The sequence below is a fragment of the Cetorhinus maximus genome, chromosome 2, assembly GCF_964194155.1.
Source record: "Cetorhinus maximus chromosome 2, sCetMax3.hap1.1, whole genome shotgun sequence".
Classification (NCBI taxonomy): domain Eukaryota; kingdom Metazoa; phylum Chordata; class Chondrichthyes; order Lamniformes; family Cetorhinidae; genus Cetorhinus; species Cetorhinus maximus.
In genome coordinates this window covers 179,051,909-179,076,317 of record NC_135880.1, presented here as the reverse complement: position 1 = coordinate 179,076,317, position 24,409 = coordinate 179,051,909, and the positions used below count along the sequence as shown (strand labels likewise).

At 43.6% G+C, this 24,409-nt stretch overlaps 1 protein-coding gene across 1 annotated transcript in view; it reads left to right on the top strand.

The window, feature by feature from the left end:
- Window positions 1-22,817, top strand: part of smc5 (structural maintenance of chromosomes 5) — a 68,997-nt gene extending 46,180 nt beyond the window's left edge. Inside the window, exons 14-24 of the mRNA XM_078529794.1 lie at window positions 2,186-2,359; window positions 9,068-9,237; window positions 11,590-11,713; window positions 13,887-14,009; window positions 14,764-14,892; window positions 16,056-16,151; window positions 17,521-17,625; window positions 17,749-17,868; window positions 19,535-19,714; window positions 19,925-20,020; window positions 20,857-22,817. Coding sequence (XP_078385920.1) covers window positions 2,186-2,359; window positions 9,068-9,237; window positions 11,590-11,713; window positions 13,887-14,009; window positions 14,764-14,892; window positions 16,056-16,151; window positions 17,521-17,625; window positions 17,749-17,868; window positions 19,535-19,714; window positions 19,925-20,020; window positions 20,857-20,991 — 1,452 coding nt within the window. The 3' untranslated portion in view covers window positions 20,992-22,817. The remainder of the gene's footprint in view (window positions 1-2,185; window positions 2,360-9,067; window positions 9,238-11,589; window positions 11,714-13,886; window positions 14,010-14,763; window positions 14,893-16,055; window positions 16,152-17,520; window positions 17,626-17,748; window positions 17,869-19,534; window positions 19,715-19,924; window positions 20,021-20,856) is intronic.
- The last annotated feature ends 1,592 nt before the right edge of the window (window positions 22,818-24,409 follow it).

Below are 24,409 nucleotides of genomic sequence, written 5' to 3'. Positions count from 1 at the left end.
TTCCTAATTGTATCCTGATAACTAAGACTAGCTAAGATTTCAGACTAGATATGAATCTAGTGACTCTCCTCTGAAACTTTTCCAGGGCATTTATCTTTGACCATATGAAGGAGCCAAAAGTAGATGCAGTATTCTAGTTAGGCCCAGCCATACTTGCAGACAGTATCATCAAAGCCCATATCCAGATCACTGATTATATATCATGAAGAGTAATGGTCTCAACACTGACCTATGTGGGACTCCACTTGTTACCGGTCTCCATGCGGCGCAATGACCATTCGTGATCAAACTCTGACCATAAGAATGCAGCCGATTCGCCCTCTAACCCAGGATCTGCCCTCCACTCCCACGGGACTGTCTTGTGTCGTAACTTCTTGTATGGTATCTTGTCAAAGATTTTCTGAAAATATACAGCATACGGCATCCAGACATCAAGCAGGTAGCAGCTTTGCACAGTTCAGACAGGTTGGTCAGAAAATATATTTTTCCAGAATTCATGTTGCTTCTCTCTAATACCCCTTCTCTGTATAGGTAGTTATAGAGCATATAATGATCTCTTTTAACAACTTTTCCTATAACTGATGTCTTGCTAAATGGACCTATAATTTCCCAGTCAGACTTGTTGCCCTTCTTGAATATCAGCACAACATTCAGCCACCCTCCAGTCATCAGGAATAATCCCAGACTCCTAGTGAGCTATTACATATACAAGCAAGGGGCTGAATTACCTCAGCTTTCTTTAAGTAACATCTAAATAGATAAATGTAAATGCAAAAGCTAAATATTGCAAATGCTGGAAATCTGAAATAAAAATGGGAAATGTAAGAAATACTCATCAGATCTGGCCGTCTCTATGGAGTTGTTGCTTCAGGTCGATATGTTTTGTCAAAACTGAGAAAGGTTAGAGATGTATTAACTTTTATGAAAGAACAAGACACAGTGAAAGATAGGAGGAGGGAAAGAATAAAAGGGAAGGTCTGCTGAGGTGGACAGCATGAAAGATTAAATGACAATAAGGATGATGGTGCGAGCCAAAAGGAGATAGTAATGGGGCAAGTAAAGAAACACAAAAATAGGTCTTGTAAATGGGAATAGTGGAATTATCAAGATAATAGTAAATGAACCTCTCATTCTCTCCAAGGTTAGATCTGCATCTGCTTTAGCATTTACTACTGGAGTATTAACAAGACAGTTTCACATATCCTTCTATGAGCTTTTAAACCGAGGCCCCATCTGGCACTATATCGAAGAAGAGCAAAGGGGGTCGCTCTCCCTGGTGTCCTGTCCAATATTTATCTCTCAATCACCATCACTAAAAACAGATTATTATTATCACATTGCTGTTTGTGAGAATGTGCTGTGTGCAAATTGGCTGCTGTGTTTATAACAGCGACTTCACTTCAAAAGCACTTCATTGGTTGTAAAGCATTTTGAGATATCCAGTGAACATGGAAGGTGCTATATAAATGCAAGTCTTTTTCTATTATGTTTATCTTGCTTCCCCTTAAATGTATTGGTGCTGTTTGCCTCAACTGCTCCTTGCAGTGGTGAGTTGCATATTCCCACTGCTCTCTGGGTAAAGATGTTACTCCTGAACTCCCTGTTGGGTATATTCTATATTCGTGACTATCTCATATTTATGACCCCTAGTTTCGATCTCCTTCACAAGTGGAAGCACCTTCTGTAGTAACACATTTGTAATTGGAGTGCTTAGGATCAAATGATATACCAGTGATCGTATTCCGATAGATTATCTGTAATCAGATTGGAGATAATGAAGAGGTATATGCTTTTGGCAGCAAAGTTATTTTGTTAAGGGTGATGGTTTTCCAGTTGATGTAGGAACGGATTTTGAGAAACGGCTACTTAGTTTTTTAAACTGACCAATTTTTACAGCAATCAAGCAGGTTACTGTTGGAGAAGCTTTGGGATGATTGACAGTATTCACTTGATTTGCACCAGTTCTGGTTGCACAATTTCGTTAAGCCTTGCACAGGTTTAATGCAAGCTGTGCTAAAATAATTTGAATTTCAGGAAGAGAATATTGGTCAAGATTTATTCTTACCAACAATTTTTATAGTTTTGTTTAAAGCAGAATGTTGCTCCACGTGGAGTCTAAAGCTTCAAGGTGAAAGTGGAGCAGTTTGTACCACAGCACCATAACAACATTGTTGATTTTCTACAGGTAATAAGTGAAACGCAACTGCGTCAGATCTATACAGGAGAAGAACGATACACCGTAAAGAAATCCATTTATTCGAATAAAATTATTTCAAGCAATACACAGTTAAGAGATGCGAAGTTTCTCACTGTTCAGGTGGATGTGAAGGAAAGAAGACGGTTGGAGGATCAATCAAAAGTAAAATTTTCTACAATTATATTGGCTTTTGGTATTATGCATGTGCAAGGAGGAAAAAATCATTCTGTTTTGTGTTCAGAATAATATATCCCAGACGCCTGATGTTCCAATTACTTGTTCTTGTAGTCTTGTAGAGGGCTTAACAGGGTAGAAGCCGAGAGGCTGTTTCCCCTAGCTTAAGAGTCTAGAACTAGGGCTCATAGTCTTGGGGTAAGGAGTCAACCCTTTTGGACTGAATGAGAAATCTCTTCACTGAATGTTAGAAATTTTAATGGAATTTTCTACCCCAGGGGCTGTGGATGCTTACTTGCCGAGTATATTCATGATAAATTAGTAGGTTTTTGACCATTAAGGAAATCTAAACATGTGGGGGAGGGGTAAGGTGGAGTTGATGTAAAAATTCATGCGTGATCTTACTGAATGACGGAGCAAGCTTGATGGGTCGCATGGACTATTCCTGCTGTTTCCCGTGTTTTTAGGGGCAAGCCAAAATGTTTTTTGGTGAGCTTAGTGGGTATCTATCATGTAAGTACGGTAACTTTCCTTCCTTCCAAGTGCCGAGTTTCTTGGTAAGATGTTGTTATTTTGCGCCTTTTGGAGCAGTAGGACCCTTGGACAGTGTTTTGGTATTTAACTGCAGATGCCGGAGGTGGCTGCCTGATAGCTCTAATAACAGTGAGTGTTGTTAGCCTCACAGTTATTTCTACAGTAAAATCTAGCCCTATTTTTTCACGCTTTACGTTTCAAACATGACCTGCATCTGGATGAGCATCAGACATACAACTCCGGAAAATTACAAAGTATTGGTGAAAGCAACCTTGTGTGGTGTATTTGTTGCAGGAAAAGTTGGATTATTTTGGTAAAATCAAAATCCATTGCTGCTAGCTGATTCCTTATTTTGGCTAATGATACAAGTTTTTTGTATCTGAATGTTTTCAACTGGGGACATCATGGTCCTTTAAGCACCCATGAGCAAGTTTTAGGGGGTCCACCAAAAGTAACCAGATGTGTATTGTGTACAATTCATTGCTCATGTCACTCCCGAATAGTTACAATACTTTCAAAGCTGCATTTTCTGATCTACGGTTTTTAAAATGCTTTTGGAGCTTAATTTGAATCGAAAAGGCATTTCCTTTCAGATAAGAGTTTGCTGGATAAAAATATATTTCACCTGTCTCCCGGGATCACTAAAAGATACCTGCTTTAAACAGTTGACCAGCTGTACAGAGCTGCACTTGTGTGAGCCAATGAGACTGGGGTTGTCAGATTTGAATATGCAAAGTGGCCTGCAGGGCGAGGCGTTTGGGTCCCGAGAAGATCAGAGTGAATGAGTAAATGAGGCAGTTAGGTAGGAGATGTGTGAGTGACATGTTACCGATCCCCTCATTGTCTCTTGGCTGTTTGTTTCAGTCTCACAGCTCAGAGCCTCCAAGCCCATCTCACTTATGTGTGTTTTTGCTGCTTCATTTTTCTCCCTTAAGCGAGCGTTAGTTGTATCGCCTTGTCTCTAAAGGTCTTCTTTTAACCCTGTGCTCTGATACAGAGATTCATTTTACCCAGCCCCATTCACTGTACTGTAAACAGGAAGGTCACTTTAGGTTTGCCGGAAGCATGTTAAAGGTTAAAGTTGGGGTGGGGGTGGGGTGGGGTGGGGGCAAGGGGTGTTGTTGTTTAATGCGGAATTGGGACCCACATGTCAGAGGGGGATTTCGCACTATTAGAGACCCAGTGTTATTCTTATTCACACTCTGCAGACTGTACTTCAACTCAAAACTCTGCTGTCTGTATCTTATCCCACGCTAAGTCCTGTTAACCCATCACCCCTGCCTTCACTGATTTACTGTCTCTTCTGGTCCCAAACACCTTGTTCAAAATTCTCAACCTTATGCTTAAATCACCTTACGCCCCAACACTCATCCCCACCCCCTCCCCTCTGTTCCATCCCCCACCCCATTCCATCCCCCACCCCCTCCCCTCTGTTCCATCCCCCACCCCATTCCATCCCCCACCCCCTCCCCTCTGTTCCGTCCCCCACCCCATTCCATCCCCCACCCCCTCCCCTCTGTTCCATCCCCCACCCCCTCCCCTCTGTTCCGTCCCCCACCCCATTCCATCCCCCACCCCCTCCCCTCTGTTCCGTCCCCCACCCCATTCCATCCCCCACCCCCTCCCCTCTATTCCATCCCCCACCCCCTCCCCTCTGTTCCATCCCCCACCCCATTCCATCGCCCACCCCCTCCCCTCTGTTCCGTCCCCCACCCCATTCCATCCCCCACCCCCTCCCCTCTGTTCCATCCCCCACCCCCTCCCCTCTGTTCCATCCCCCACCCCCTCCCCTCTGTTCCATCCCCCACCCCATTCCATCCCCCACCCCCTCCCCTCTATTCCATCCCCCACCCCCTCCCCTCTGTTCCATCCCCCACCCCATTCCATCCCCCACCCCCTCCCCTCTGTTCCATCCCCCACCCCCTCCCCTCTGTTCCATCCCCCACCCCCTCCCCTCTGTTCCATCCCCCACCCCCCTGTTCCATCCCCTCCCCTCCCCTCCGCTCTGTTCCATCCCCCACCCCTCCCCTCCCCTCTGTTCTATAACCCATCCCCTCCTCTCTGTTCCATCCCCCACCCCCTCCCCTCTGCTCTGTTCCATCCCCCACCCCCTCCCCTCCCCTCCCCTCTGTTAAATCCCCCACCCCCTCCCCTCCTCTCTGTTCCATCCCCCACCCCCCCTCTCCCCTCTGTTCATCCCCCACCCCATTCCATCCCCCACCCCCTCCCCTCTGTTCCATCCCCCACCCCCTCCCCTCTGTTCCATCCCCCACCCCCTCCTCTCTGTTCCATCCCCCACCCCTCCCCTCCCCTCTGTTCTATAACCCACCCCCTCCCCTCTGTTCCATCCCCCACCCCCTCCCCTCTGTTCCATCCCCCACCCCATTCCATCCCCCACCCCCTCCCCTCTATTCCATCCCCCAGCCCCTCCCCTCTGTCCCATCCCCCACCCCATTCCATCCCCCACACCCTCCCCTCTGTTCCATCCCCCACCCCCTTCCCTCAGTTCCATCCCCCACCCCATTGCATCCCCCACCCCCTCCCCTCTGTTCCGTCCCCCACCCCATTCCATCCCCCACCCCCTCCCCTCTGTTCCGTCCCCCACCCCATTCCATCCCCCACCCCCTCCCCTCTGTTCCATCCCCCACCCCCTCCCCTCTGTTCCATCCCCCACCCCATTCCATCCCCCACCCCCTCCCCTCTATTCCATCCCCCACCCCCTCCCCTCTGTTCCATCCCCCACCCCATTCCATCCCCCACCCCCTCCGCTCTGTTCCATCCCCCACCCCCTCCCCTCCCCTCCCCTCCTCTCTGTTCCATCCCCCACCCCATTCCATCCCCCACCCCCTCCCCTCTATTCCATCCCCCACCCCCTCCCCTCTGTTCCATCCCCCACCCCATTCCATCCCCCACCCCCTCCGCTCTGTTCCATCCCCCACCCCCTCCCCTCCCCTCCCCGCCTCTCTGTTCCATCCCCCACCCCTCCCCTCCCCTCTGTTCCATCCCCCACCCCTCCCCTCCCCTCTGTTCTATAACCCACCCCCTCCTCTCTGTTCCATCCCCCACCCCCTCCCCTCCTCTCTGTTCCATTCCCCACCCCCTCCCCTCCCCTCTGTTCCATCCCCCACCCCATTCGATCCCCCACCCCCTCCCCTCTGTTCCATCCCCCACCCCCTCCCCTCCCCTCCCCTCTGTTAAATCCCCCACCACCTCCCCTCCTCTCTGTTCCATCCCCCACCCCCTCCCCTCTGTTCATCCCCCACCCCATTCCATCCCCCACCCCCTCCCCTCTGTTCCATCCCCCACCCCCTCCCCTCTGTTCCATCCCCCACCCCATTCCATCCCCCACCCCCTCCCCTCTATTCCATCCCCCACCCCCTCCCCTCTGTTCCATCCCCCACCCCATTCCATCCCCCACCCCCTCCCCTCTGTTCCATCCCCCATCCCATTCCATCCCCCACCCCCTCCCCTCTGTTCCATCCCCCACCCCCTCCCCTCCCCTCCTCTCTGTTCCATCCCCCACCCCTCCCCTCTGTTCTATAACCCACCCCTTCCTCTCTGTTCCATCCCCCACCCCCTCCCCTCCTCTCTGTTCCATCCCCCACCCCCTCCCCTCCCCTCTGTTCCATCCCCCACCCCATTCCATCCCCCACCCCCTCCCCTCCCCTCCCCTCTGTTCCATCCCCCACCCCCTCCCCTCCACTCTGTTCCATCCCCCACCCCATTCCATCCCCCACCCCCTCCCCTCTGTTCCATCCCCCACCCCCTCCCCTCCCCTCTGTTCCATCCCCCACCCCCTCCCCTCCCCTCCCCTCCCCTCTGTTAAATCCCCCACCCCCTCCCCTCCTCTCTGTTCCATCCCCCACCCCCTCCCCTCCCCTCCCCTCTGTTCATCCCCCACCCCATTCCAACCCCCACCCCCTCCCCTCTGTTCCATCCCCCACCCCCTCCCCTCTGTTCCATGCCCCACCCCCTCCCCTCCCCTCTGTTCCATCCCCCACCCCCTCCCCTCCCCTCTGTTAAATCCCCCACCCCCTCCCCTCCCCTCTGTTAAATCCCCCACCCCCTCCCCTCCTCTCTGTTCCATCCCCCACCCCTCCCCTCCCCTCTGTTCTATAACCCACCCCCTCCCCTCTGTTCCATCCCCCACCCCCTCCCCTCCTCTCTGTTCCATCCCCCATCCCTCCCCTCCCCTCTGTTCTATACCCCACCCCCTCCCCTCTGTTCTATACCCCACCCCCTCCCCTCTGTTCCACCCCAACCCCCTCCCCTCTGTTCCACCCCAACCCCCTCCCCTCTGTTAAATCCCCCTCCCCTCTGTTAAATCCCCCTCCCCTCTGTTAAATCCCCCACCCCTCTGTTCCGTCCCCCACCCCTCTGTTCCGTCCCCCACCCCTCTGTTCCGTCCCCCACCCCTCTGTTCCGTCCCCCACCCCTCTGTTCCGTCCCCCACCCCTCTGTTCCGTCCCCCACTCTAAATGGTGGGGTGAAGGAAGCAGAGATGCACAAGAGACCAGAGTTGGAGGAATGCAGGGTTCATGGTGGGTTGTAGTTAGAGAGATTGTGACGGGCAAGACCATGTAAAGATTTAAAGAGGGCAAGAATTTTAAATTTGAGATGTTGGGTAGCTGATGTAGATTAGAGATCACAGGATGATGGGTGAGTTGGATATGATGTTGGATAGAGCATGCATTCTCAGGGGGAGCCACAAGAAGATTCTGAGGAGTTTGCCAATAACATGTAGAAATCAAGCTCCACTCAATCCATGCGTGCCTGTCTCTAATGAATTTTTAAACCCATGCATGTGTTCCATGACCACTCGATTCAGCCAATGGCCTGTAACTGAGCTTTGCTGTCCACGCAGGCACAAAATGGCTCGCAGCTGCACACCCCTCACCTAAGCCTCACCCTGGTGCCTTTGTCCCACACCTGATTCTCGACCTGGTGCACAGCACCGGTGACTAGTTACAGGAAGTCTCTGGGATTTTTATAACACAGAAAGGGGACCCCGGAAGCAAAAAGGTTGAGAACCCCTGTGTCAGAGCATTTGAATGAGCCCAGAACATGAAATGGCTATTCATCGCTGTAGCGTTCTGACTCTCAGCTTTTTTGCCAATTGCTGTTGGAACTCCGCTGGTGCTTTTAACTCTACTACCTTACTTAGTGGATTGTGCAAGATATTTACCAATAATTGAGTAAGATGTTTGTTGCCAAGATGTGACAATTTGAATTTTACCTGGGCTGCCCAAGTTAGATTTTTAACACAATATTTGCCGTTCCATGTTCAGAATGATTTTTCTCAGCATTAGGTTTTTAGACTGGTTACAGTGGTGAATTAAAATGTTACTGAGTTAGTTACTCAATATCAGCACAAATAATCTCAAAACATTTTGGGCGATTGTGAGAAGTTGGCATCTTGCCACAACTGAGGGCACCGGTGTCAATGCATTTTACTGGCCAAATCCTGCTGAAGTGGGGATCTCTGGGTGTTTTTTTTAAATTCATTCAGGAGATAAGGGCATCGCTGGCCAGGCCAGCATTTATTGCCCATCCCTATTTGCCCTTGAGAACAGAGTGGTTTGCTGGGTCATTTCTGAGGGCATTTAACAGTCAACCACATTGCTGTGGGTCTGGAGTCACATGTAGGCCAGACCAGGTAAGGACGGCAGATTTCCTTCCTTAAAGGGCATTAGTGAACCAGGTGGGTTTTTACAACAATTGACAGTGGTTTCATGGTTATCATTTGACTTTTAATTAACTAGAATTTTTTTTTTATTGAATTCAAATTTCACCACCTGCTATGGTGGGAATCGAACCCTGGTCCGCAGAGCATTACCCTGGATCTCTGGGTTACTAGTCCAGTGGCAATACCACTATGCCACTGCATCCCCTAACTGTGCCATCAGTTAGACATTTTCCTCCACCATTCAACTCACATATAATTTGCACTGTAACTTGCTGGAAGAGTTTGTATACAGTGAGCCAAGTATGTGTTGAGGAGCTGCACTTTAATGGTTCAGTGTCACTGTTCCTCCTCCAGTTAGAGAACTGTCCTTTAATTTGAATGAGAAGGGTGAACACACTCAACAAACGAGGAATCAAAGATAGTTACTTACATAAGGCTTCAGAATATAGTGAATCAGACTTCTGCTTCGTTCACAGGGAGTAACTGCAAATCTGCATGCAGTAGAGTCACGCATTGCTGAATTTTCTGAGAGACAAAGACATCTTGAGTGTAAAGATAATGAATTGAGGACAAAGAAGAAAGAACTTTTGGAGATGAAGAGCAGGAGAAGACAACTAGAACAAAAAATCAGCACAAAAAATGATAGGTATGGGCTCTGCCTCACACTGCTCCCAGATTATTTATTGTAAACTATCTCCAACCACTCATCTCTATGTAGTCAAGATATCAGTGATTTCCATGCACATTTTATTCAAAGAAGAAAGGGATCTTGCAAAGTTAGAATTTTTTTTAAAACTGTTCAGTAAACTGAGTTACCCCAGCCCAACAAAGAAAGCTGAATAAGTTAAACCAAATATCTGGCTAGATGTTTTTGATAGACTGGTTTTTGAGGATAAGTTTTATTACCCTTGTGTAACTTAGTGATAGACGAATGGCAGGGGAGTATAAATCAGTATAACATGGGGTATATCTGCTTTGTGTGTATAGTTAAAGAAATAACATTTTATGAAACAATTTAGTGAGAAGAATTTATTCATTTTACATGTGGAAAATGTACCCCATTTCATAAGAATATTTGTTGTATTGGGATTGAACACACTAGCATTTGAATATTCCTTGACTTTATACTTCATGTGGCTGCTTAAAATTCTTGTTACATTTTTGGTAACATTTAATTATAAAATTGCTAGCATTAATGCGATAACTTCACTCCTGTAATTTCAAATCAAAGAAGTTCTTAAAAATCTGGAGTTCCTTTTGGTTGTGACCATGTGGATTGCATTTTATATTAATTTGCCACATGCATTGGGTAACTGAGCTTGCTTCTCTTTTAATCTTGGTTTGCCACTCTTTGATACAAGACTGCCTCCAAGTACAATTATCAGGATTATGCACCTATCTTGAATTATCTAAAATCCGTCCAAAATAAACCTTGAATAGCGTAATATCCAATGCAAAATAAACCTTGAATTGTGGAAACCATGGCATCAGACTGTATTGCTGCAAGTAAATGGTGTTGAAAGCTGGCGTCATTAGCCAAACATTTTCTGCTCTTGGGTACACTCTGCAGCAAAGTGATAACGTGCCAAAAAGTACCTTAAAATTGAAACTTTGTTCCATTGAATTAGTGTATCAGGCCTGAAATCTGCTTTATTAGCCTATGTGCCTTTGGAAGGAGGGCTTGTTACAGCTTCAGATAATGGGTTGAACAGAGGCAGTGCTGACATGCGAGCCAGTGACAATTGAAACATCTTCTAAACTTTGTCTTAATAATTCTCCATTGACTTTTTCAGTAACTTATGCCAGGTTACTCACCTTGTTATGACGTGGCAGATGATGTGTGTCAGGCGGATCAAATCCATGAGGGAAACTTGATCACGCTATCACAATGGTTTTGCAATTTGTATTTATTTCGAGGTGAGTGCTCTGAATTCAGAAGTAGTAAGTCCACCAAGACTTCAGAGATTTTTTTTTTAAATCTAAATTAAACATTTATTAACAAAAAAGATTTCAAGCAGATTACATAAATAGGTCTACAAATTACTACTATATAATACCTAAAACCCCTAATTAACCTAGCTTCCAGTTACACCCCCGTTAAGGCAATGGTTAAAAAAAATAGATTTTAAACAGATCCAGGGAAGTCAACACAATACCCTGGATAATAGAATTCAAAGTGGTTTTTCCCAGCTTCGGTTTCTGTAGACAGCAAGATTAATGCACAAATACTGGAGGCTACTCACACTTCTGATAGATCTTACAATGCCTTCCCTGATAATTAGCCTCATTCTCTTTTATACATGTTTCTCCCTTTTAATGTAAATCTCATTGTTCCCATATGTCTTTGGAACTTTACCTTTCTCATAATATAAATCTTTTCATGGTGCTAACGTTGTCAGTAATCTTTGGGAAAAATAAACATACTGCTTGGCCTCGCTTCTCTGGCTAGGTGTAACATCCTACCATCTCTTTGAAATTCAAACTGCCCTGATTTATCTAAAAATGCAAACTCTCCTCACCTCACATTCTAAGGCTTCAGCCATGTTTACGTATTTAGCATTTCAAACCTGGCTTCTTTCGATGAGTCAAAGCCTCCAGACCAGCTGTCTCCAATTCAATTAAATCCCACACGCACACGCGCACACACACACACACACATACACACACACACACAGAAACTGTCCAAACCCTACTATTAACCTACTTTTACAATAAACCACAACAATAATAAGAGAATTATTATACTTCCGTGACAACTTGAAAGAGATTAACTATGAAAACCATTGGGCTGGAAGACTGTTAGTTGGCAACTTTAATCAGACACTGTAGGGTTGCAGTTGATATTTTAGTCATCACTGCTTTGTGCATGAGCATACCCTAGTTACTTAGTAACATCAATAACAAAGCATTTTGCTGAGGTGAAGATAGTCTTGGCACTGGAAGTACTTGAATGTTAAGAGCTACTCTTCTTCCCTCCCATTTAACAACTTGTTTTCAGTCTGAAGCAGATGGAGATGGATACTATCAATCTTGAAGAGGAAGAACGAAAAGCTAATGCAAAAATGAAGGCAATCTATACCCAAAAAGCCAAGTTAGTTTCAGAATTAACACAGTTTATTAGGGTGAGTCTTAAAATAATTTATTGTCATTCAGTATTTCCACAAAAAATATTGCCTCCATAATGCCTTAATTCAATGAATAAGTTATCTTTAGCAAAATATGCTGGAAAAGTTTTTTGTTAATTTGTGAAAATGCTTTCCTTTTATATAAAAAAAAAAATCACTGGCTTGTAAAAAAAAATATTCAGCTACATGAGCAAATCGCAAATCTGTACTTTAAATGAAAGAATATTCAAGACCCTAAAGCAACTCTGTGTAGGCAGAAACATACATGTGCAGTCGACTGGTTTAAACAAAAAAAGCATGAACTTTAAAATTACCCATGGGGCACTCTCATATAAATGCTATGCCTTGATTTTAAAATTCTCATCCTTGTTTTTTAATCAGTCCATGGCCTTCTCATCCCACCCTATTTCTGTAACCTCCCCCAGCTCACAACCCTCTGAGATCTCTGTACTCCTCCGGTTCTAGCCTCTTGTACATTCTGGATTTTGAGTGCTCCATTTTCAGCTGTCCATCCTAGGAAATTCATTTCCTAAATCTCTCCAGCCCCTTCTCCTGTTTTAAGGTGCTTGTGATAAGATGGGAGTTTTTAATGGGATTCCTTTTACCCTCAGTGAGTTAGAGGACAAGTAGGAATGATCAGAGGGTGCTGTTCACATCCTAACTTGTATCACATCAGGTTGGTTGGGTTTTGTAATAATTTAAGAGGAAGCTTGTAGGAGCAACTAGCTTAGACCTCCTAGGTCAAATTATTTCCAAGGTAACCATATCATTGGTGGCAGGACTGCGGGGAGATGGACTAAATGAAGCTGGAGAACATTTTGGCATTTAGATTTTCTATAGGACTCAAGTGGCACTTAAAGAATAGAATCTTAGAATTGTAGAGCAATAGAAAGAGAGCCCATTTGGCCCATCAAGACTGCACTGGCTCCTTTGAAAAGTAATCCACACTTCTGCTCTTCCCTTGTATTCCTGCAATTTTTTTTCACCAAATATTTATCCAATTCCCTTTTGAAAGTTACTATTGAATCTACTTCCACAACCTTTTCAGGTAGCGCATTCCAGGTCACAACCACTTGTTCATTTTTTTTTAAAAAGCATATTTTCCTCCTTGTCTCCCTTTGTTCATTTGTCAATCGCCTTGAATTTGTGCCCTCTGAATTTCGACCCTTCAGTCATTGTATTCGGTCTATTTAAACACTTCATGAGATTTTAAACACCACTATCTCTTGGCCTTCTCTGCTGAAAGGAGAAAAGCCCCAGCTTCTCCAGTCTATAGTAAATCTTTTCTGTACCGTCTCCAAAGCCTTCACATCCTTCCTACAGTGTGGTGCTTAGAATTGCATACAGTGCTCCAGCTGAGACCTAAGCAGCAAGAGAGAATCCAACCCTCTCCTTGATAGTCAAAGGAATTGCCATAATTGAATCCCCCACCATCAACATCCTGAGGGGGTCACAGATGACCAGAAACTTAACTGGACCAGCCACAAACATACTGTGGCTACAAGAGCAGGTCAGAAGCTGGGTTTCTACACAAGTAACTCATGCCTGACTCCCCAAAGCCAGTCTGCCATCTATAAGGCACAAACCAGGTATGTGATGAAATTCTCCTCATTTGCCTGTTACAGCTCCAACAACACTCAAGAAGCTCAACACCACCCAGGACATAGCAACCCAGCTGAGTGGCCTCCCATCCACTACTTAAACATTCATTCCCTCCACCAGCAATGCACAGTGGTAGCAGTGTGTACCATATACAAGATGCACAGCAGCAGCTCACCAAGGCTCCTTCAATAGCATCAATTCTAACTCTTAAAGAACAAGGGCAGCAGGTGCATGGGAACACCACCATCTCCAAGTTTCCCTCCAAGTCTGTCACTAGGTCAAAATCCTGGAACTCCATCCCAAACAGCACTGCAGGTGTACCTACACCACATGAACTGTGGCAGTTCAAGAGGGCAGCTCCCCACCACTTTCTCGAGGGCAATTAGAGATGGGCAATAAATGCTGGCCTTCCTAGTGATGCTCACACCCCATGAACAAATAAAAAGAAAGCATTTTATAAAAGTTTAACATTAGTCCCTGGATTTTGTATTGGTGGAACTTTGGGGCTAGGGAAGAACAGAAGAATTGTAGTGTTTCCAATACCAAGGTTGCTGCATTTTCTTTCCAGGCCTGCCTGACACTGAACATGGAGAAAGTCGGCTTTGTTCTTGAAAACACATCATTAACTTATCAGAAGAACCGGCTGGAAACGGAATGTAAAGAGTCAGCCGCGGAACAAAAAATGAAAGAGGTACCTTCTTCAATTCTGTTACATAGAATTAGACTGCAGCAACAGGGCATTTGACTCAGTTGGTCCAGGTCAGTGTGTATGCGCCACTCGAGCTTCCTCCCACATTACTTCATCTCACTCTATCAGCATAGTTCGTTTCTCCTTCATACTTATCCAGCTTCTCCTTCAATGCATCTGTTCTAACAATTCAAGTTAGGTACTCTTATTGAATTGATATAATCCATTTCTCTCAGTATTTTAAAATACCCGGATCAAGTGTCCCTTCAGTCTTTTACCTAAATAAAAATCAGTTCAGTACTGCAAGTGTCTTTTCATAACCAGGAACTCACTTTAGTTGCTCTTTGAGCCTGTTCCACACCACGAATCTTCCTATCGGGCCAAGATGCCTGACACTACACTAAGTACGTGGCATTGAGGACGGTGGAAGAAAATTAGATTAATTTATTAACATGTAACATGCGTGTACATTGTGAGCTATTCATATTGTTATGTGGGTTGGGAATTCATGGGGCAGAAGGATGAATTACTGATGTTGTACACCTTAAAAAAAAATGGAGCGTAAGTGTTTGGTGTGTTTGATTTAAAGTACTCATTAGTGAAAGGATCATGCAAATGTTTTTGTAGCCCCTTGAGCTTTATTGGGAAAATCTGAGATGAAGCAATGGAGAATCCCTTTACTAGATAATCACTGCACTTGTAACTTCTTACATTGCTGTTTATTCTCAAATGAAATCATTTCTATTGTGGATCATAGCAACAATATGCAGAGCTGGATGAGAAAAAACGCAGACTTCTAAATATGTGCAAAGAGCGTATGAAAGCAGCCAGGCAGACCTGTGACCTGGATCCTAATCAAAATTACATCCCTTCAGAGCTGATGACAGTAAGTAGAGATGAATTGCTGGATTATAGCCAAGATGTAACACTGAGCAAAAATGCAGCCATGGCACTCTTATCAGCCTGAAGTGATATTTGTATGACCTTGGGGAGGATTTTCTGGCCCCGCCAGTCGCCGGGATTGTCCGGTCATGCTGAAAGTCAGTGGACTTTTGGCTGGGTCGCTCAGTCTCCTGTAGCGGGTCCTGCCACGATTGGGCTGGAAAATCCCAGCCCAGGCCTGTCATAATATGTACACATGTATGGTCGACATTTGTCAATGGGACTTCAAAAAGTAATGAATCATGTTGACTGGTGTTACTGATGAACATAGTGTACAACTGGTCACTGTACTGGGTGGGAAAGAGCTGCTGAATGGATTAATCCTGGTTTAAACTGAATGAAGTGCAAATCCAGTGGCTCCCAGAGTGTACAGTCCTCATTAACTTTCATGTTTCTCTATTGATAATGAAAGGTGCAGTGGTTCTATGGCCATAAAACTGCCAACTATAGCCAAAAGATGCGAAATATAATAATAGTTATTTATTTTCAAAATTTGTACAGGTGTTGCCTCAATATTAAAATTGCGGATTACTTGGAAGGTGGCTATGAATTCCAGTTTGTAGTTGTGCACATGGTGATGATTTAGGAAAATATTACAAAAATATCAGGATAAATCAACTTCAGTAGAAGTGGGTGAACTGGAGTAAAACCATGAATTTTCGACATAAATTTTTCTTGAAAATAATCATTGTCATGCAAATGGAAAGGAAGTTGTTGGATTCTGCATTACATGCACAGCCGCATTTGTTGTTGCATGTACAACAGCAACTGTGCTCTCTGAAGACAAGGGGTGGGACGCAGCTCCTTTGAGGATGGTGGCTGCCACCACGTGGAGTAAATGGGAGTTGGCCATTTCAGTGCTGCTATCTCCCCGGTTACCCAAGGTGGCCACAGTTAAATCTACCCCATTGATTTTTCCTGTGAGCACTTGAGGATAAGGCTGTTAAGAGTTCTGACCTGCAAATAAGACTTTGGTCGAAGCATCAGTGTAACTGATTGCTTGATCTAATATTGGATACTGGTGTTTGTTTTTAAATTGCCTTGAAGTTGGAATGAGCCATTTCAATTTCCTATGAACTTAGTTTGATTGTTTTCTCTCTCTCTCAGGCATTTCAAAGTCTTCCAAATTCACTGGATGAAATAGATGCTTCGCTTAATGAAGAAAGATCCAGAGCATCCTGTTTCACAGGCTTGAATTCTTCAGTAAGAGTACAGTTTTTTTTTTAACCAGATAGGGTTTAGAAATAAATGAATAATAAATGAACTTCGTCATTCATGTTGAAAGCAATGTAATTAACCCCAAGTATGCCTTTGTGATTCTCCTGACTTTGGGATGAACAAGTAACATTGATGCTCCTGTGCGTTTCTGTAATGGGGAACCAATTCCAACCATAATTTAAGGTAAAGATGTAGAAAAAAGATTAGAAAGAACCTTTTTTATAGCACCTTTCATGATCTTGGGACGTCTTGAAGTGCTTTAGAGACAGTTAACTACTTTTCAAGTGTAGGCACTGTTGAAATACAGAGCAACACAGCAACTAACTTGAGGCAAGGCCTCACAAGCAGCATTGAAATAATTGACAAGATTAGCTGTTTCAGGTAATGGTTGAAAATTTTAATTAGAAACTTATTTGAGCTCAATCAAAAATATGTAATTCAGTTGATTGCACCATTATTACATTTATAATGGCCAAAGGGAACTTCTGTCACTAGCTGCACTAACTATCCCTGTCACTCTGGATGTGAACGTGCTGCATAGTAACTTCATTAGAAACACTTGCTTCGGTTGTCTAAAGATGGTTCTTTAACAGATCCGGGGGAAATGCAGAGATTTAGTGAGTAATTTATTGAAACATAATGATTCTGAGGGGGTTTGCCGGGGTAGATTCTGAGAGGATGTTTCCTCTCATGAGGGAATCTAGAATGAGGGGGCACAGTTTCAAAATAAGGGTTTCTTTATATATTCTTTCATAGGGTGTGGGCTTCGCTGGCTAGGCCAGCATTTATTGCCCATTCCTAGTTGCCCTTGAGAAGGTGGTGATGAGCTGCCTTTTTGAACCGCTGCAGTCCATGCGGTGTAGGTACACCCACAGTGCTGTTAGGAAGGGAGTTCCAGGATTTTGACCCAACGACAGTGAAGGAAGGGCGATATATTTCCAAATCAGGATAGTGAGTGGCTTGGAGGGGAACTTCCAGGTGGTGGTGTTCTCATGTGTCTGCTGCCCTTGCCCTAGTTGGTAGTGGTCGTGGGTTTGAAAGGTGCTGTCTAAGGAGCCTTGGTGAATTCCTGCAGTCCTCCAATTTAAGATTGAGTTGAGGAATTTCTTCTCTTCGAGGATCTTTAGTGTTTGAAATTCTCTTCCTCTGAGCAGTGGGGGCTGGGTCATTGAATATTTTCAAGGTTCAGTTAGACAGATTTTTGATTATTAAGGGAGATGCAGGTTATAGGGGGAACCGGCAGAAAAGTAGAGTGAAGGAAACTCCTGCTCCTATTCCTTATGTGTAACAATAGTAATATGCGTTGATGGATCTATTTTAATTGATATGCTCAATAAAATAACTTCTTCTTTAGGTTGTGGATGAGTACAAGAGGAGGAAACAAGAAATAGAAAATTTGTCTGAAGAGCTGAATGGAAAAAAAAGCGAATTGGAAAATTATAAACTGAATATCTCACAGGTAGCTGGAAAACACTGAAAGCAGTGTATAAGTTAATTCTGACATTTAATTTTATGTTCTTTCTTTCTTTCTTGTGACTTAATCATGCTTTTCTTTGACAAATTTATTTTTCACTTCCTATAGGTAAAAGAAAAGTGGCTAAATCCTTTGAAACAGCTTGTCGAACAAATTAACGAGAAGTTTAGCGAGTATTTCCGCTCAATGCAGTGCGCAGGGGAAATTGACCTGCACACAGAAAATGAGGTAAGATATTTTCCAGCTGTATTTTGACATTGACATTCACCCCAGTAATCGCCCCAACCTGTCTAATGAAATAAAAACAAAAAATGCTGGAAAAACTCCCCAGGTCTGGCAGCATCTGAGGAGAGTGAAACAGAGTTAACGTTTTGAGTCCGTATGACTCTTCTTCAGAGCAGTATTTTGCTTTCATTTAATTATCCAATGATTCAACCCTCAATCGAGTCATCAGTAAGCTGTTCCCTTCACCCTAGATATAGACCATTATTGACCTGGCGTTATAGAATTCACTGGACCTCTAAGTGATCTGGGACTTGTATCGCCCACAGTTCCAGACCTTTTATACACTGGGGCTAAGACTTGCATTATCCTAAGAAGTCTCCACCATATTTGGCCCCAGTCTTTTGTCTACTGCAGTCAGACAATTCGAATTTGACAGACTAAATATGGAATCCAACATATCCGCTTATTGTTTTTGATCCAGGCCTTGCGCAACAGACATACAAAGAAATAGATGCAATTGCCCCATTTTTCCTTGGGTGGAAACATAAGGCTCATTGATCGTTTCTGACTCTACAAATTGTTAAGGAAAGCTTAAGCTCGTTATAAACCAAATCTGATATGCACTGTTCAACTGTTGTTGTGAACAAGATCACCAGAATTGAGAGATTTCCTAGAAAGTACCAGTGCCAACTCGTTAACTGCCCTGTCCTATTGCGCTACCTCAGAACTGTCTTGGTTATCTCCTTTCACAATGTGGCCACAAAAAATAAGCAAACAGGTGTGAATCGGACATCCTGCACCTCAGCAGAAGCTAAACAGCACCGTCAGCTATATTGTATCCTGACACATTAAACCCTGACACAACCATAACCATAAATCTGCAAGCCATTTATAAGCAAAAGTGAGACTAAATCAAATCTTAATCCAATGTAAATATGTATACACGACTTTGGTATCTTAGCCTTGCTTGAATGGGACCAGTCCCTGAATCCACTCTTGTTGTCTGTTTGAATATTGTTCATGGGTCTTGTTAATATTGTGTGACACTGCAGTGGAATAACTGTCTATTTACTGAGATTTGTTCTGCAGTGCATTTCCTTCCATTGCAGCTACTGCTAGTGACAACAGCCATTGTGTTTTATGCACTAGCCGAATCTTTGTCTTGTCATTTATGCTGTAGTTCTTCCCACCTGAGTGATGGACCATGCCTTGAACTCCTTTTTTAAATTTAAATAATCTGCCGTGTTCATGGGTTTTGCAAACTCTGGTTGTTTCTCCAATTAATGCTAGAGGCACATGGCTGGACTCCTTCCCATTCATCAATGAGAATCAAGGTGTATGGCCTTGATTTGAAGCAGCAGCAGGAAGAAAGTCAATGTAGGGTGATGTGCAAGGGTTAATGGTTCCCAGTCAGCCTTCCTAATATCTCCTTATGCGACTCAGTATCAAATTTGTTTACAAATGCTCCTGCGCAATGTCTTGAGACATTTTCCAACAATAAGGGCACAAGTTGTTAAACCATGGGTCAGCTAATGTAGGTTTTGGAGTAGGAAAAGCATTATTTTGAAGTAACCAGATTACACTCGCACCGAATAAAAGTATCTAACTGAGTTAGCAAACTAGATGGGCTGAATTGCCACCTCATTCTTGTGCATTTTGCTTCCTACAGGAAGAATATGATAAATACGGTATCCGAATTCGAGTGAAGTTTCGCAGCAGCACTCAGCTCCATGAACTCACCCCACATCACCAGAGTGGCGGGGAGAGAAGCGTTTCTACAATGCTATATTTAATGGCTCTACAGGAATTAAATAGATGCCCATTTCGAGTTGTAGATGAAATCAATCAGGTACTTCTACCATCGCAGCATTCAGGAAATTGGTGTTTTCCAATAATGCTATACAGTTCATTTGGCATTGCAAAAGAAGCAAGTTCCCGCTTTGGAATTGTCTTTCCTTTAATTTTATGTAACTGTTTCTATAAACTAAATATTTTGATGTGGAAGAACGCTGATGTTTCTGCGAGAGATGTGTGGCTTTATTACCTTTTGTCATTGCAGGGAATGGACCCAACCAATGAGAGGAGGGTTTTTGAAATGGTGGTACGTACAGCTTGCAAGGAGAACACCTCTCAGTATTTCTTTATCACACCCAAGGTATACAGCTCACCTTTCAATCAAATTATACTGTAACTCTCTGATTAAATGTTGAGCAGACCTTCCAGCATGAGTGTGGATTTGAGTTGCCCATTTTCTATTTGGTGTTTAGCAGCTTCTTTGATATCGTACACTTCATCACAGCAGTATGTAGTTTTGAAGCACAAGGAGATTGAAGATCGTGGAGGAAATTAATGGTAATCTGAAATGGTGCTTAGTTGTTCGATAGTGAAGTCATGGTCAAACAGGTGATGGGAGGAAGAATGATAATAGTTGCTATATGGCCTTCGACAAGCAGAGCTCCCTGCACTAAGTCATGTTAGCCACAGGAGTGGTCATCTGAAATTCCCTTCCCTATATGGCCAGTATTTGACAGTGATTCAGAGGCCAGCCTATCAGGTTTATCATCTGATTAGCTGCAGCCAATGGGATTGCTAGAAAGTGTGTGTGGCCACCTGTTCGTCGGCTAATGGAATTGCTGGAACACTGCCTTTGGTCACCCTTTCTGTCAGTCCTGTACAAGATAATGTAGTTTGACAAAATTAGGTTATGGAATGAAACATGTTGAAACTATGATTGAACCCATTAGATCCTCCAACCTCTCGAATCTGGTGTCTTGTTAACAGTGATTAAACCTAGATTATGTCATTGGAATCTGAAGGGTTTGTACAAGGCATAAAAGGAGGATAGCCCATTAAAAGCTGAGTGTGTGGAGTTTATCAATTGTGTGTGAATTAAAGGGAGAACTTTTTAACTGAAAATGTAGCTTCAATTTCTTTGAAAGACTACAAGACTGACCATGTTCAATTATTACTAATGTGCTATAATTTTCATAGCTGTTGCAGAACCTGACTTATTCTGACAACATGACAGTGCTGTGCGTTTATAATGGGCCACACATGCTGCCACCAGGCAAGTGGAATCTGAAGGCTTTTCTCAGGAGGCGACGAAGAGTACAAGTGCATAACTGAGGAATTTAAGGACAGTTCTCTCTCGGGCATTAATCAATTATGTTTACATACAAAACACTGACTCTTTCACACGTTTGGCTTTTTAAGTGCTTATTATATGAGCAGAGAAATGCTGACATATTCTTGCTAGAGTGAAATCAACTAAGGTAAGCTTATATTTTACCAGATATCGCTCCCACGTGTGTGACCCGCAACGCTCGGATAGTGGTATGGTTTGGTAATTGAATTATTGTACATAGCTGTAAAAATAATGGGGAAACAAAGTTTGTATAACTGTAAAGGTAGATTTCTGTCTACTGGACAAAATACCTGTCCTTTTAAGGAAATTGTTGTCAATATATTGCTGCAGGATGCCCTAATTCTGTAAGGTGTGATTTGTTGTGATAGTTAGATTATTGTGAAATTGGTGCATCCCATGCCATTCCCCCATGTAGAAGAGCAAAAATTACTGGATTTCAAATTTCTTAACTTTTTTAAAAGCTGTCAAGTACCAGCCATGCAGTTAGACAGAAAACAGATTTCTGAATTGTGAAGAGTGATTGAGGTGGGTGAAAGCCTTTATATGGGCAGCCAGCTGTAAACAGAGGTAAGGAATTCTCTGAGGCAGAAAACACGCTCGGAAGTGCAGCCTGATTCCGCATCTTAGGAGAGAGAACAAGTGCCCTCTTCCCAAAATCCGAACATGCTGTGCACAACATCAACTCATGAGCTCAGTGATAGAAGGTAAGCTGGACCTTCGTGTGAGAGGGGATATGACATAGGAAGGGAAAGCCATATTCTTATGTACAGAAAATGCCTTTAGGAGTGACTGTTGCCTCACTGGGTTAGCCACCCAGTCCATGATAAGTGGACAGTAATGTATTAATATGAGTCATTATTCCTGCACTTGCATCTTGTCAAGTAGTGTGCATAGCACAATGTTTTTAATGAATCACCAAGTGTCCTTTGCACTGATGTAGCCCTGGGTAGAAGGGGTGGTTGCTTGGCCCCAGCTCTGTGGAAGTCACCTGGTTAATCTGCTCAAAGATAGTGTACCACCAGCCAAGGTGAGCATCTCCACTTGCACTTTGGCCCTGATTGTTGCTGTGGGCTATTGTGAAACAGAAGGTGTAATTTTAATCTATTCAGCGGCATTGTTCAGATTTGCCGTTGTGTATATGTGGGTGCGGGGGTGGGGGGTGGTCGGGATTGAAGGGTTGGTTATTTAAAATGTTGTGCTGCTCTGCAGCGCCTGCTTTATTTTTGTAAGATAACAAAAATATCAATAGTTACTGCTCTAGTGTTACAAGTTTTTTTTTATTGAAGTATGTTGCAAAAGCTGTCTGAAGGAACTTGTAGTTTTCACAGTACAAGTTGGGAGAATGCATCTTTGAAAACACAACATTCCACTTATTCAACAGAGGTGACGAGAAATTTGTCTTCCCATAGCCACCTCCTTGACCCATTAACACTTTGAAAAGAATATGATACACTGCCATATTTATATCTATGACTAATTCCTTTCAAAGTGTATTTGGAATGTTATTTTGGGACCTGTTCAGTGTAATTGAACCAATTTTATTCATTGCACCCCCTCAGATTGGCTTTTAATTAAATCTCTATGAGAAATTGATATATTTCCCTTTTGCATTTTCATAAAACTTTTGTTCAAGAATTTTTGGTGTTTTGATTTTATTGTTTGAGAACTTGGCCTTTGTTTTGTATCGCTGACTACTTTCTAATGGGAATTCTTGTTATTTTGTTTAAAAAGAAGCTCTGTATTTTACCCTCAGTAAGTTTATTGCTGTTCCTTTGAATTGAAATAAATAACCTTTATTTAAAATAAATCTGGCCCATTTTTGTGTACTGAAGAGTTGTTTCTCTTAAAGTTAACGTTTGAATGCTATTAAAAAAGAAATTGGCCCGGATTTTACGGTCAGCAGCAAACGAATAGCGCTCTTTGTTCATTTCACTTACTGTGGGCTTCGGTAATGGAACTTGCAGTGATTTGAAAGCTGAAACAGCACCTCACCTTATACAAGGGACCTGGGCCCTGTGAACGGGACAAGCAATGGCATGACTCCTCAACCAATCAGATTGAAGAGTTGATACTGAGGCGCACAGGCTAAACCTGGAAGTGTAAGGAAGAATGGCTAATTCAATGCCAAATAATGTACAGAAAATGAATTGGTGAAAGACGGAATTAAGAGACAAGGGAAAATTTGAAAGAAAATTATTCATATTTTTAAAATCTTTCAACAATAATTCAAATCTGAAGGAATGCGATGCCACACTTGTAAAAGTTAATTTTCAGTGCCAGAGGGTTCACAGTAATTAAGACTCATTACACCAGTTAGAAGATTAACTTACATTGGAATGGACAAGCCCCAACTTTTTGTGCTATGTTTAGTGAGTATCTGTCATGTAACAATGTTCCCTCTAAATTGCGCAGCCAAGCAGCAACCCAAAAGTTCCTATATAGGCCATGCACAAATCTATCCCTTTAAGTAACTGTCCATCCACGTCTGTGTAAAAAGGTTGAAAGGGACAGCGCACATACACAAATTGCCCCCATGCTCCAAAAAAACTTAGATGGTGCCATTGTACACAGGTACAGAAGCCTTGTGTCCTTCCATGTGATTTTTGTCAAGTTCTGTAGTGAGCCACTGGTGTGGTGAAGCTTGTGATGGAGCAGACCATCACGAACAGCAGCCTCCTCATTTTAAAACAAGTCAGTAAGGTAATAAAATGGTGACTGACATGACACGTGTACACACTTAGGTCTTCACCCCAGAAAAACAGGGCAAGTTAGCCTTTAGTTTTTATCCACCGTGCTATTGTCTTAATTTAAATGACAAGATTAGAAAATGAGTTATATTTTCTAGGATATCTAAGCTGCTATTTGTTTATCTGTACTTAATTTTCACCATAATAAAGTTTCCAGGGAGCCATCTCCTATAAAGCCAGAAACCATTGGGAGATTTGACACTGCAGGCAGCTTTTTGAAATAGTTGCTCTTAACTTAATTCATCTTTTAAATTATTTGCAGTTAGCATGGCCATTCAGGCCATCATGCTTGTGCCAGCTCTTCGAAAGAGCTGACCAGTTAGTCTCACTCTTCCACATTCCCCCATCCCAACCAACCCTGCCGTTACCCCACACACTTTTTTTCCTTTTCCACTGTTTCTCTGATTCCCCTTTGAAAGTTACCACTCAGTCTGCATCTGCCACCCTTTCAGCTGGATCATCATCATGTTTCTGTGGAGCCAGGAGTGCATCAACGCCCTCACCGCTCCACAGCCATCGTGCTTGGGCCCCATTGTTTTCATATGGTGCCTTTAATGTAGTCAGGTGCTTCACAGGAGCATTCTTGGAGAAATTTTGACACTGAGCCACATGAGATATTAGGACAGGTGCCCTGAGTTCATGTTACGGACAG